Source organism: Vitis riparia, chromosome 1 (genome assembly GCF_004353265.1).
Source record: "Vitis riparia cultivar Riparia Gloire de Montpellier isolate 1030 chromosome 1, EGFV_Vit.rip_1.0, whole genome shotgun sequence".
Taxonomy (NCBI): domain Eukaryota; kingdom Viridiplantae; phylum Streptophyta; class Magnoliopsida; order Vitales; family Vitaceae; genus Vitis; species Vitis riparia.
Genome location: NC_048431.1, coordinates 4,428,859 through 4,442,009, shown reverse-complemented (window position 1 = coordinate 4,442,009; position 13,151 = coordinate 4,428,859). Strand labels below are relative to the sequence as shown.

At 37.0% G+C, this 13,151-nt stretch overlaps 2 protein-coding genes across 2 annotated transcripts; both read right to left on the bottom strand.

Annotated features, from left to right (window-relative positions):
- Positions 1 to 2,377: 2,377 nt before the first annotated feature.
- On the bottom strand, positions 2,378 to 5,906 carry LOC117912074 (uncharacterized protein At1g66480). Its single transcript, XM_034826535.1, has 2 exons — positions 5,171 to 5,906; positions 2,378 to 2,723 (listed from the first exon to the last, which is right to left on the bottom strand). The coding sequence occupies exons 1-2, from the start codon at positions 5,807 to 5,809 to the stop codon at positions 2,667 to 2,669; spliced, it is 696 nt and encodes a 231-aa protein (XP_034682426.1). The 5' UTR covers positions 5,810 to 5,906; the 3' UTR covers positions 2,378 to 2,666.
- Positions 5,907 to 7,525: 1,619 nt separating this feature from the next.
- On the bottom strand, positions 7,526 to 12,365 carry LOC117923163 (U-box domain-containing protein 11-like). The gene is made up of 4 exons (XM_034841404.1): positions 11,584 to 12,365; positions 9,500 to 9,616; positions 8,984 to 9,430; positions 7,526 to 8,846 (listed from the first exon to the last, which is right to left on the bottom strand). The coding sequence occupies exons 1-4, from the start codon at positions 11,866 to 11,868 to the stop codon at positions 7,776 to 7,778; spliced, it is 1,920 nt and encodes a 639-aa protein (XP_034697295.1). The 5' UTR covers positions 11,869 to 12,365; the 3' UTR covers positions 7,526 to 7,775.
- Between the last annotated feature and the right edge of the window lie 786 nt (positions 12,366 to 13,151).

The following is a 13,151-nucleotide window of genomic DNA, read 5'->3' as shown; positions in this document are numbered from 1 at the left end:
TTAGATTTCATACTTTGTACTTGGTTTAATTTTCATTTTTTTAATCATTCTTTTATACATCAATCTCATTTATATGTACTTTGTTTTCATTTATTGGTACCCTCATTAAACAACCTAGATTTTACCATATATTTTCAATAATCCGAATTGCATCTTCTATGTGTACACAATCGTTACTAGAAACTATCCCATAGAAAATTTCAACTTATCTTAAATTTAGAAAGCCAATCATGTCACTTCTCACTTAATGAAGTTTAAAAATTTAATTTTGTGTTACTTCTTTAATTTCTTAAATATATAATATGAATTAAGATATACTAATTTTAGGTTTAATATTGTTGGCCTAAGGTTTGTCAAGGGCAATTAATTGAATTTTGATGATACATGACAAAATAAAATATTGAAATGTGATGGTATTTATTAAGTGTATTAGGGAAGATGTCCATGATGCAACACCCATCTCTATCAAAGAAGTGGAAAGCAAGAGTTAAATGAGATTTTATCATTTTCTTTGTAAGAGACAATTTGTTATTATTTTAACAATTATATCAAATTAATGTATTGATGTTTAAAAGGTCAATACTAAAAAAATAATAGTGTCATATTTAAGGCATCAATTTAAAATCAAATAATAAATATTGCAAATAATAACCTATTTATGAGCTAGAGTTATTGTTGTGAAAAACTAGGATAAAGAGTAATAATATGAAGAAAAGAATAAGAGAATAAAAACAAAAATATACAAAGCACACAACCATTTAGACCTAAAACCTACATCGATAGGTGAAGACAAAAAACAACTTTCACCATTGTTGAAGAAGATTACAACCTTAGACTTCTCAAATCTCAAAGTCCCAATTACACTTTTCACTTTTTTTTGTTGGTCAAGGTCTCTTCCCATATTTTTTTCCTAACTATATAGGAAGATTTCATATAGGAAACTAATTGTATAATTGTGAAAGATGCATATTCCTAAAAGAAGATCACAATATGATATTTCCTTTATAATAATAGGAAACTCCCTTACAAGAATAATTTCTATTAGAAAATTATCAATGACTTTCCAATTGACTCAAAAAAATAAATTTGAGACACTTTTCAACTATTTCCACCTTGACTCAAATTCTCAAGATTCAAACAAACTCGAAAGTCTTCCATGTTACTATGTTTCTACACCTTAAAAGGACCTTTAGATATTACTAACACCAATTAAATCCAAACAATGCTTAAACTTAACTGTAGGAACATACTTAGTCATTAATTAGTTTGGTCCTCTCATGGAACATCTGATTTTTAGTCAAATGTATGGTTCTTTGTTTATCACAAAACATAATAGTCAATTCCTGTTGTAAGCCTAAATTATCAACCAAACCCTTAAGGTAAATAACTTCTTTCACTACTTTTGTGGTTACTATGTAATCTTAACAACTATAGATTGTAAGGTTGTTTTTCAACTAATAACACTACCATATAAAATAAATACATGTCCTATTAAAAATCCTCTTCCATCTAAATCTTTAATATAGTTAGAACCAATATAACATAAGAATTTCCCCAAAAATTTCACTACTTTTATCATATACTAAATTAACATGTGATGTTCCTCTCAAGCATCAAAGTATTAATTTCACTGCTTGCTAATGGATCTTTCCAAGGTGATCCATATATCTACTCATCATATTAACTGCATGTGAAATGTTACCTAATGCAAAACAGAACATACATAATGATTCCAAATCTACTAGCATAAACAATATGTGATATATGCTCCGCCTCTTCCTTGGTCTAAGATGATCAAACACTTGAAAATTTGAAGTGAAGTGCTAATGGAGTACTCATTAATTTTGACCATTGCATTAAAGAAAATCTATATCTCCTCAAGTATTAAGGTAAAATTCATTGAGAGTACATATGGTGTTGCATTGCGAATGTAAAGTTTAATATAGGTGCTAGACAGTAAAATTTAGGAATAACTTCCATCAAGTAAAACTGTATATTATTATTTCAAATAATGGATTTATGATTAAAAGTCTTTGATTATCTTATTTTTACATCCACATAGTATTTGAGAGATGGTTTTTCACGTTAAAATTTTTTATGACTTTTAGATTAAGTTTATTTATTCTCTTCCAATATAAAAGGAAAAAGTTAAAGAATTAAAAATGATTAATTTTGTACTAAAAGATTCCTACCATGCATTCACCCCCAAGAGATTCCCTAATTTAGATTTTTAAACTTTTTCCCTTAAAATCTTATTTTCATTATCGGTTAATTTAATAGTTCAGATTTTGGCACATGGCTCATAATTGTAATTCGGTTTGATACGGAATCAGTTCATGCTAGTTTGATGTTTCCCTACTCTTTTTCGGTTCTGGCATCCAGAATTGCAGTTTTTAACTTTTTATTATGCAAAAAGAGGCAGCAAGAGATACAGAGATATCATTGAAGTCTTTCCAGAGTCACCAAAAAGTAACATTGTCTACCCTTTACAATCTCTCATCAAAACCTCTCTTGTAATACTCAGCACCTCAAAACTCCGCCTTCCATATGAAACACTGTTTGATTACTGAGAAACCACAGGAAGTCGTAGAGAGAAAGGTAAAAACATGTAATTATGGATCTTGTCTTGCTTGCTGCTTCTCTTTAATTTATTTCGGAGTGGTCACCTAAGCAACAGCTAATTGAATCTCGCCCTCAGCAATTGGCAAGAAACCCACTCGCTTCTGCAAGAGAAACATAATTAAAGTAGGAAAATCAAGACAGATTCTGGAGAGTATTTTGGGGTAAACGGTGAAAGCAGGAAGTTATTAAAGAAGAATACAAATTTTCTTGAGCAACCGATTTTGTCTGGTTGCTTTCAAACATCCTCAATGGTCAATAAGACTCACTTGTTCCTAGAAGGAGAGAAAAAAAGGCCAAACAAAGTTGGGTTCGATTGGTCAATTGCATCAAATTTCTTGTTTTGTATTGTCCATGAATTGACTTTAGGCAAAAAATGAATAGTCAAGTATGATCAGATTGTCCTCAAAAGAGGCTCTGAATATTGAAATCTCAAGCTATGCTTTTCCTCCCATTGACCCTTGTTAAAGGGTTGAGCTTTGAGTATGAAATTTTGCCACCGAAAGGAAAAGTTGGTTTGAAAATTTTGAGTCTAAATGATACTCCTTCTAAATGCAATAATGTTGTGGCACGATGTCAAAGGATGACACTTTGGTGGTCAAAATTTGTGCTCAACCTCAACTCATCTTTTCCATGCACGTGTAAATTAGGGAGGCTGTTGGTCATGAAAAAATTGATGAAGGTATTCAATGGGCGTAGGCGGAATGCGAATTCAACTGTCCTACTGTACAATCTAAAATTGGTCTATGTTTGGCTCTAGGACCCAGTTGGCCCCATCTTACTGGATTGTTATTTTCCGGAGTATTGAAATAATCTCACATGTTTTCATATTGGATTGAAATTTGTACTGGATGGTAAACTTGGGACTAAAATTTGTACACATGGAGCTAGACTCAATTTGGATTAGGCTTGAATGGAGGCTTTAAACATCTCAACAACTTATGGCTGATAAATGGATTTCGAGAGGATAAAAACAGTGGGCGCAGAAACTATGCAAAAGTGGATCGTGGCCTACCTATTCAACTGCAAGAGTTGAGCTTGGATTGACCTTTAAGCAAGGCCAGCCCCACCACAAATGAAGCCCTAACCAAAACTATGAGCCTCCATGACCACTAGGTGAGCATCTCTAGGCTTGGCTTCTTTGCTGTTGGGTATGGATTGCCATCAATGTATAGTGCTGGTGTCACTACTATTGCACTATTTGTAAGGAACACGGGTACGAATTCTAGGGGAGCAGGTCTAATAGGCCATTGTAGGTCGGAAATTTGGAACCCGACACTTATGTAAGAGAAGAGCTGGTGCCATGGTGCCATGAGCCAACTTTGTTAGGAAAGGATTTAGAGGTTTGGATGTATTTAATTTGTTAAGTAGTTCGAGTATATATAATACGACAGTGGCTGTTTTATCAGTGTGATCAAAAGGATATGGATCATGGTGAGGTGAATTAGCTTTGGACTGTCATCATTTAGTTTGATTATTATCAGCAAAATATGAGAGTGGGATATGTGATGGTCATGACAAATTGAGAATCAGTGGCAGGGTGAGGTCAGTTGGTTGAAAGGGTCGCCCACAAGGAGCCAAGCTCACTACTTGTTTCAGGGATTGATTAAACTCTTCATCATAGATGAAAAAGAATCCTATGAATAGCTCCAATTAGATGACATCATCTACCCTAAACATGTCAAACTCGTATTCGAGCTCTTGACTGATTTTACGCTCAACTTGATTACTCTTACGACCAATAAAGAAACCTCAGCTAAAGTTCCGATGGTAGGTGAACTTTTTCAAAAAACATTGTGGTGGTTATTCATCATTTTCTAGATACAGATGCTTGGCAAATGGCACATGATTTTTGGTTGAAAAATCTGGTTCTAGCAAGGAAGAAGAAGAAGAAAAACAAGACAGAAACTTGATAGAATTTGGAAAAGCAAGATATTAAGCATTCAACGTTTTGAAAGTCATCGATTGTTTATTGAAACCCAGAAAAATATTTGATTATACTGAACTTGGAATCATATCAAGTAAAAATTTGACACAATCCCGGATTAAAAACCATGACCACCAAAAAAACATGCCTGCTTATAATGCTGAAGCCATACAGTTCTACTTATAAAGATTGAAAAAGGATTCCCCTTTCTTGCAGATTTCATTTATTCAAGAAATAAAAGCCAATATTTTTATTTGTTAATATTTATGTTATGTTTGCTTTGAAGAAAGATTTTTTTTGCTAGAAGTATTTTTTCAGATTTATCATAAAAAAAGAAATAATTAATTAAAAAAGTTATGTATTTTTTAAATATTTAATTTGTATATAAATGAGAAAAAAATAAATGAAATAAAATTATTATTTTTTTCTTAATTTCTATTTTTTCCCTCGTATCTTCCCTTAATTTTCCTAGAATCCAGCATAGGTTATTGTTTAGATAGTCTAACATGTTAAAATGCAATCCAACTGCCAAAATTGAATAACAATAATAATAAGGCAGCAAAAGAAAATGTCAAGCCCAGGGGACATGGCATGAAAATTGGAGCACTGTTTCAGGAAACATACCTCACGGGCCTTGAGACCCTCCCCAAGCCTTGTATGACCACCATTCCAATGCGTTTGTTGCTGCTGCAGCAACATGCCCTCATGGGCCTCATCCCTCTTGGGCACTGCCCCACCAGCAGTGGCTCCAGCGCCCTTGTTTGCTATGCAAAGATCCATAATCTTTTCAGCTGCCTCCGCTTCATCTTTGCTTTCCCTCATTAACTTTTCGACCTCGGCCTTTGGAAGCCTCATCTTCATCCTCACTGTTCCACTCTCCGATGCTTCTTTGGGCTCCTGGTGTACAATGCTAGCTGGTTTCATGATGGTAAGATCCGAAACCGACCTCCTAGACAGCATTAGGCTCTCCAGCCTGTCCTTGGCGCTCATGTTTATCCCCGACCGAACCCTTCTAGGGACTTTCTCTTCCGCACCCTTAGGCAATTCTACCAAGAAGTAGAGCCTTTTGGGCTTAAGCTCTTGTTGTGATTCCAAGGGCTTTGCTCGAATGCCAAAATGCTTCACCGCCTCCGATTCCAACAAGACATGACCTGGGTAGTCCTTAACTACCTCACCAGCGTACACCGGAGTCTTTAACTTGATCACTTCTCCATCTATCTTCATCACCTTTGCAATCTTTTTCCCTCCTAAGCTGTTCCCCATGGCGTTGTTTTCCTACAATGTGGCTTCTCTTTGGAATTATATAGATAACAAACACAATGAGCTTTTTCTTGGTTGATGATATCGTTTAGGGCCCCTCTTTATCCCACCTAAAGCTCAAATGACAATGGTGGGTGCAAGATAAAAGATATAGTTTTTTGGGTAGTTGTTGTTGAGCGCTAGAGGTCAAAAATGGAAGGCAAATTTTTGAACGTGAAAGCTTGACAAAAAGGGAATACGGGAGGCTTTCGCTTTCGTTATAAAATAATTGAACTCGTTCTTTTTCTTGTTTTGAATCCAATTATGCCTTTAAATTTACGCATTTCAACAACAAATTTTCGCCAACAAGGAAAAGGTCCCTCCCAAAAGCCTTGTAGGCCCGTGATGTATGGGGAGAGATGATGACATAATCATATTTGTTTTCTTCTTCAATGGCCTGTATTATTTCGCGATAATCACGGTGTAGATTCAAGAAATTTCATTGGGATTTCATGGTCGCCATGTGGGATTTGACTTGGTTTTCAAGTTGCAAATACTCAATTTCATCACGCTGGGATTCTTTTTCGCATGGAAAGAACTATGGTCTCCACCAACCCCTATTATAATCTTTTATATTCCAATAAACCCGTACGGCTGCTTCTTTTATCTTCAGTATTTTAGAAAAGTAAAAGGCCGTCAGACTAGGCTCCTGTATGAATTACAGACTCAGTCCATATTCGTATCCCGCGCTCATCAAGGTGGAAGCTGCTGATATTCAAACATTACCTTCAACGAACGATGAAATTTCGCTGCCCAAAGATATTTCTACATTCCTATTAATGGTTGTGTTTAGAACATAATTAATACTTCCCATGAGTTATGGGGGAAATTTGAGGACCTTTTCAACTGCTATGATGTGGCCCTGTGGGTTTCAGTTCGTTTCTGTCCATACTCAGCAATAAAATTTGACCAACACCCATAAGGAAGAGCATGTCCATTTGAAACCAGTTTGGATTTTCCCAACAACTCCATTTTCCTAATTATTGTTGAAAGAAATGGTAATAATTTTGTAACACACTCAAATTTGTGAGAAACTCCCAGGGCAAGGAGTGAAGTCACATGGAATAGAGATGTGTATCACACATAAACTTTCCAGATTGTTTCCCTCGATACCCAACTCATGAATTTTTGCTTCTACTCTAGGCACGTTTCCTTTTCCATTTCTCATGTTGTCCCAATAACGGCTTCTTCGTCATAGTCTAATTATCGTTTTTTGTTGACATTCAAAAGTCGTAAAGCAACGTCCAAGAGTTTTAATCTCACAAATTTAATAATAAGAAGTGCGGTTCCCCTAACAACTTTTCCACCTTTTTGCTTTTCTAACTTTAACTAAGGCTGGGGCCTGTAGTCAAGTTGCAGAGCATAGTGAGCCGTGTGTGACAAGCTTTGTGGCCGTGTTTCTATGTACAGGGGATAAGCTTTTACCATATTGGAAAAAATGGATTATGATTTCTATGCAAAACGTGCCTTATCACGTCCCTTTTTTTTTCAAAAAAAAATAAATTGAGGATATAACCATGAGATGGAGGAGTCAACGAATTACATTGGATGGAAGTGGGGGCCTGCCAAACGGACTTCTTGAGCCACCTACATTGGCTGTGGCTGGGGCCTTGGAATGCATGCTTAGCACAGTGTTGGGTTTCCACAGTCAAAGCTTTTCATTCTCATCAATACACCAAATGCCAAAGAAAGAAATTTCCCCAAGGCTTTCATAACAAACCAAAGATCAAACGAATTTCTAACACACTCGATACAGGGAAAAAAAAAAGGGATAAAAATGAATACAGAGAAGCAATGAGAACACTTGTTGTCTCGTGCTCATATCCTCAGTTTCACCCTCAAAATAGAGAGTAACATTCATTGACAAATAATAGGAAGTGTAAGCAAGAAAGAGAAAAAATACAAGAATATCATGGTATGAGTACATTTGTCAGAGTTGCTGTAATCTTTGAAGATGCTCCAACAATGAAGTAGCCTTGCGCTTGGCTCTCTCTGTGCCGCTCTTAGCAAGCTCAGCAAGGGGTATGACAGCGCCAAGCCTACTAATACAGGCAAGATTCTCATTATCTCTCTTGCAGAGGGAAAGCAAAATGGCAGCAGCATTCTCTTTGTTGCGGGGTAGACCTGTCCTCAAAAGATCTATCAACACTGGTATGATGCTAGCCTTTACTATGGAAATTTTAGCCTCTTGGTGGCTAGAAAGAACGGATAGTATTGTGAGAGCTTCATCCACCATGCAATTGTTTAAATCTGTGAGCATCTTTGATAATGCAGTAATGATCCCTGCCTTCACAGCCCTGCTCTTGTTTCCTTGATAAATGCATAAATTGAAAAGTGCTGTTGCAGCATCTTTCTTTCCTCTCGTGCTTCCGTTTTGGAGCAGTTCTACCAAAGCTGGCATTGCTCCAGAGGCACCTATTATAATTTTGTTCTCATCTGCAACTGACAAGCTAAAAAGTGTTGCGGCAGCATTCTCCCTTGCCTCCATGCTTCCACTTCTAAGGACTTGGACAATAGAAGGAATGGCACCAGCAAGCATTATAAGTCCCTTGTTGTTCTCATAAATGGAGAGGTTTAGAATGGAAGTAACTGCATTTTCTTGAGTTACCACGTCATCTGTTGTTAACAGGTTGACTAGAACTGGAATGGCTCCTGCTTCTGCTATTAGTATCCTGTTATCCGTGCTTCTTTTGGAGAGTGATCGGATTTCAGTAGCAGCAGCTCTGCGCTCCTCAATGGACCAGCTTGATAGTTTGCGGACCAATGCCTCAATGGCTGCTATATCTCCACTGACATCACGAAATGTCCCATCACTCTTTTTTATCCTCCCATTGACTAATCCAGTTGGTTGCTCAATATTGTTCTTAGTGCACCATTGAGTAATTAAACTTCTCAAAGCATAATTTGGGGTGAGTGTCAGATTTTGAAGCTCAAGCTGTGTTTTTGGACATGTTAAGTTGCCACAATCTATCCATCTCTGTATGTAAGATCTCTCATAGGTCTGCAGAACCAAGACAGGTGCTCAGATGGCAAGCAACAAAGATAGTATCTTTTTGAGACTTCAATAAAACCTTCATTTTTGTGGAAATGCAAAAAAAATAAAAATCATAGGATCGCATTCAAGATAGTGAAATATACCTGTCCTGTGGCCACAATAACAGGATCCCTCATCAGTTCAAGGGATATAGGGCATAGGAAATCATTGGGAATTACAACAGAGTCAGGCTTCTTAATTTCCTCTAGACTCTTTGTAGCTGATTTGTGACCTTTTTCTGCATCAATGTCATTCGATAGATGGGCCTCAGCTGATGCAGATGAGTTACTTAGCCTTCCAGATTCAGGAACAAACTGATCTGTAATGCTGTGAGAATCGTTACATTTTGGGACACTGTCCATCTTGGCCTTAGCTTCTGGATTTATGTTACCCAAATTCTCAATATGAAAGCTTCCAGTTACCCTGTTTCCAGACTGTCGAGGATGAATTTCTCTGTCCAATGGCAGGGATAGAGCACAAGATACCACTTTTGAATTCAGAGGACCGTATCTTTCTGTTGCTCTTCTCAACTGTGCTCTAACCAATTCAACCTAGTAAAAAAGAGAATGTTAGTGCAAGTTCAGTCAAGAAAAATGTGCTTTGCAGTGCTCAAATTGTACCTGTTCTCGAACTTCCTCTGAGATTTCAAAATGATCATATGGTAGATTTCCCAATGTTTTTTCCAATTTCCATGTAACACATTGAAATTGGAAGGTAATTTTCTTGGCAGCTCCATCCTTAAATCAAGAAAATAAAAATAAAAATCAAAAGAGTGCTTACACATTTTCAAGGGATGTGCATAACAACAATACAGTTTCATCAGGTTAAGTTCAACAAGGAGATCAAAATCGAAGCATTCTCCTTCCAAGAATAAACATCAGCCAGATCAAACCCCACACTTTAATCTCCAAAACAATAACATGGAATTCGTTTATGAGTGTACAGAAAAATAATTAACATTTTGTAATTAAATTTAAGGCAACAAAAATCGGTATCAACCAAACAACAATTAGTGGAGGTTTGACATAGAAATACTGAGAAATGATATTAAATAGCACAAGTTTTTAGTTTTTTTGGCAAGTAATCAAAGAGAAGATACATATTAATAAAAAGAGCTATAGAACAAGGTGCACAAATTGTACAAAGGGAAACAAATGGCATGGCCTGGAAGAAGGAAACTCCAAAAGTGCTCCCTCCCTTGGATAGATCCCACCCCATCTACAAAATTGATCAAAGGCATTGTTGCTTCCACTATGTACATCTTAACCCATGTCGACAAACTTTTAACAAATGAGATCTTTAATGATTGAGCCAACTGCTTGACATTAGCTTTTTGGTTTCTTTCTTTCCATAAAGCCCAAAAAATACACAATGGGATAACTCTCCAAACCTTTTCTCGCTTTCTTCCCACCAAGTTGTAATGCCAACTTCAGAGGGTCTCCCTAAACAAGAAAGGATTCCTAATAAAGAAAAACGCAAGTGCCATAGGACTCCTAATAAAAAAAAAAGCAAGTGCCATAACTCCCTATGACTAGGAATTAAAGAGCACAAGTTGCTTAACCACCCAGCTTATGCAATTTGTTTGTGACTCAAATCCTGCCACAACCAAACATAATGATATATGTGGTTAAGCCCGCCTCTGCATTAAATACAGGAGGTGGTCTATTGACAAAATGATTTTTCAAAAGATTTTTTTTTTTCCTTTTTCAGAATCTTGTGTATCTAGCAATATGTAGAAATCAGTATTATGAAAACCAAACCATGTGCAATTTTGTAATACATAGAAATTAGTTAGTATACTTCCAACAATGTGCATGGCAAATTGCAGTTTCTGGGTTGTAAGCATTGCTTAGCAAACTTGCATTAGGCCAAGGTACCAACACTTACTTGAGCATACCTTTCAAATGTGTTTTAGGAGAAGTATGAAGTAGCTATAACCAAAATTTGTGCAAAAGCAAAGTAGATGAATAGTAAGCATGCTTTAGATGATGAATTGTCAAGAGCTATTGCAAATAGTTTTAGTTTGATTCATTGTGCTTTCCTTTTTGTACATTGAATCCAATCCATTCCAGCAAGCCTTTGTTTTGTTGCAGAAAATGGTTTATATGGGTTGACAAATCATGAGTTACTCTCATACCATTCATAGCTATAACAATTCCGTTCATTTGCAATCGTCCGTGATATTGCTGCGATCTATCAAAATTTGTATTTGCAACAGCAATAATAAGGGTCTCAGGTTCAACATTTACAGATCAGTTGATGGGAAAAAAGAAAAAAGAAGAAAAAAAAAGAAAAAAAAAAAACCCTACTTGATCAGATTATCCAAACAATTCACACGCCCCAGAAAGACTCAGAATCAAAAGCAACATTATACAATTAACCAAACAAACTGCACTAAAGCCCAGTAGTTGTACAAACTGAAGTTAACCCCATGTGTGTCATTCAAATTCAAAACAGAAATCAGTTAAATATTTTCCCAAATGCTCTGTTTGGTTTCCAAGAAAATGTGGGAAAATAAAAGATGGCAAAATCTTGGAATCTGCATTTTTCGTCATTTGGGACCTAGAGACAACAATGGGGCTTCCATGTTACCTCTGTTTAGGTTAGTCCTTCATTTTCCGCGAACCAAAACATCATAAAAACAGAAGCTTGACAATTTTCTTTCAGAAAATAAAGAAACGAAGAAATTGGAATCGCGACTCACAGAAAAGGCGTCGGTATTGAAATTTCCAGCGGCGGACAGAAGGCGCTTAGCAGCCTGAAGAGCATTGGCTACTTCAGACAGGCAAGTCAAGGGAGACGCCGATGAAGTCGACACATCCAAAGGCCTCAAACCAGCCCCGAAATCTCTGATCTCCTCGAACAAATGCGTCAAAAGCGCGATCCTACGGACAAGATCCGTGCAATCCCGCTTGAACACACCTCCAAACCCAACGGAGACCCCCACGACGTCGTTCACGAGGGCCAAGAGATCGCCGCCGGCGTCCATTGCCACGTGGAGGGAGCACGTGGTGCCGACCTTATTCGGTCCTAGCAGAATGGCGATGAAGAAGGGCTGATTAGGAATTGGGCTATGTTTGGCTTTGCCTTCATTTTGATTAATGGGTTTAGAAAGAGAAAAGGAGATTGCCGAAACCGAGATTCTCGGACCCAACCAATATATACAAATATAAAATACAATACAAGAAAACAAGGGAGTACAGTTGGATTCTGATTTCTGTGAATTGGATTTCAACTACTTTACACCTTTTTCCTCTTGGGTTTGTGGCTGTAAAGCTGTTTCACTCCAATTTCCTTTTCGTTTATTTATTATCTATTACTATTATTAAAAGTTGTTTGTTTTCCTACCACCCAAACAGACCGAAAAAGTAACAGGGGCTATACATTTGCATGAGAAGTGCTTCTTTTTCAATCCCCTTTTACAAATTCCATCAAGAGCTAGCTGGAACGAGAGAACTGTTTCTACATGCATCAACATCAGCTTCCTTTCCTTGTAATCAACGTATTGAAGGGTACGAAGTATATCTGGTGATGTAGAGGTGATCTTACGAGGATGGAGACAATGCCATTATTATTCTTCTTTTTCTGTTAATTAATTGAAGACGTGGCTCCAACAACTGGCTGTTTGTGTTTGTTTGGTGCTCTGGACGGCCATTCGGCTAAATACCCACAATTGAACATTCAACGGTACGCCACTTTCGATCCTAACCCAAACAAAGGGGTTGGGGAAATTTTGTTAATTAAGTAAGTAATACATCAACCGTCGTTATATGGTTGGACTATGCATCTGTAGCGTCTTTTTGTTACTTTTCTTGTAAGGAGTAATGATATTCCACCGGCCTTTGGGCAAAACGCCAAGGAGTGACGTGGATTTTAGCAGCTGGATTTACGTGAAAGTGCTGCATTTTTATCGTACGGCTGATGATTGGGCCTTTGGATGAATGGCCAAGTTGATAAATTGATATTTTTTATGGGTGAAGAGTGAAGACTGGGTCCGGATGGATGAATGGCCAAGTTGACCAAGTGAGTCTTGATATTGAAGTTTGGATCTTCTATTATAAAATAGGTGCCCTGACATTAGCAATTTTGCCTTCTAATCTTTGTGCCTGCATGATGATGTAGATTCTAGAATGAAGGCAAAAGAAACAAGGACGAAGTGCCCCGATTTAAATGTAAAAGCTGTGTCAGAGTTGGGGAGAAAGCATGGAACAGCAGGGGTATAATGAATCCAAGAAAATGGATGTAAGCGCATCGCATGAGTCATGAGTCATG

Bases quoted from the DNA above. Each gene is read 5' to 3' on its own strand.
- LOC117923163 (XM_034841404.1), bottom strand. From the start codon at position 11,868: ATGGACGCCGGCGGCGATCTCTTGGCCCTCGTGAACGACGTCGTGGGG. The intron at 9,431-9,499 runs GTACAATTTGAG...CTTTTTTACTAG, and splicing joins CAGAGGAAGTTCGAGAACAG to GTTGAATTGGTTAGAGCACA. The intron at 8,847-8,983 runs GTATATTTCACT...TTGGTTCTGCAG, and splicing joins TTATTGTGGCCACAGGACAG to ACCTATGAGAGATCTTACAT.
- LOC117912074 (XM_034826535.1), bottom strand. From the start codon at position 5,809: ATGGGGAACAGCTTAGGAGGGAAAAAGATTGCAAAGGTGATGAAGATA. The intron at 2,724-5,170 runs GTATGTTTCCTG...TTTCTCTTGCAG, and splicing joins AGGGTCTCAAGGCCCGTGAG to AAGCGAGTGGGTTTCTTGCC.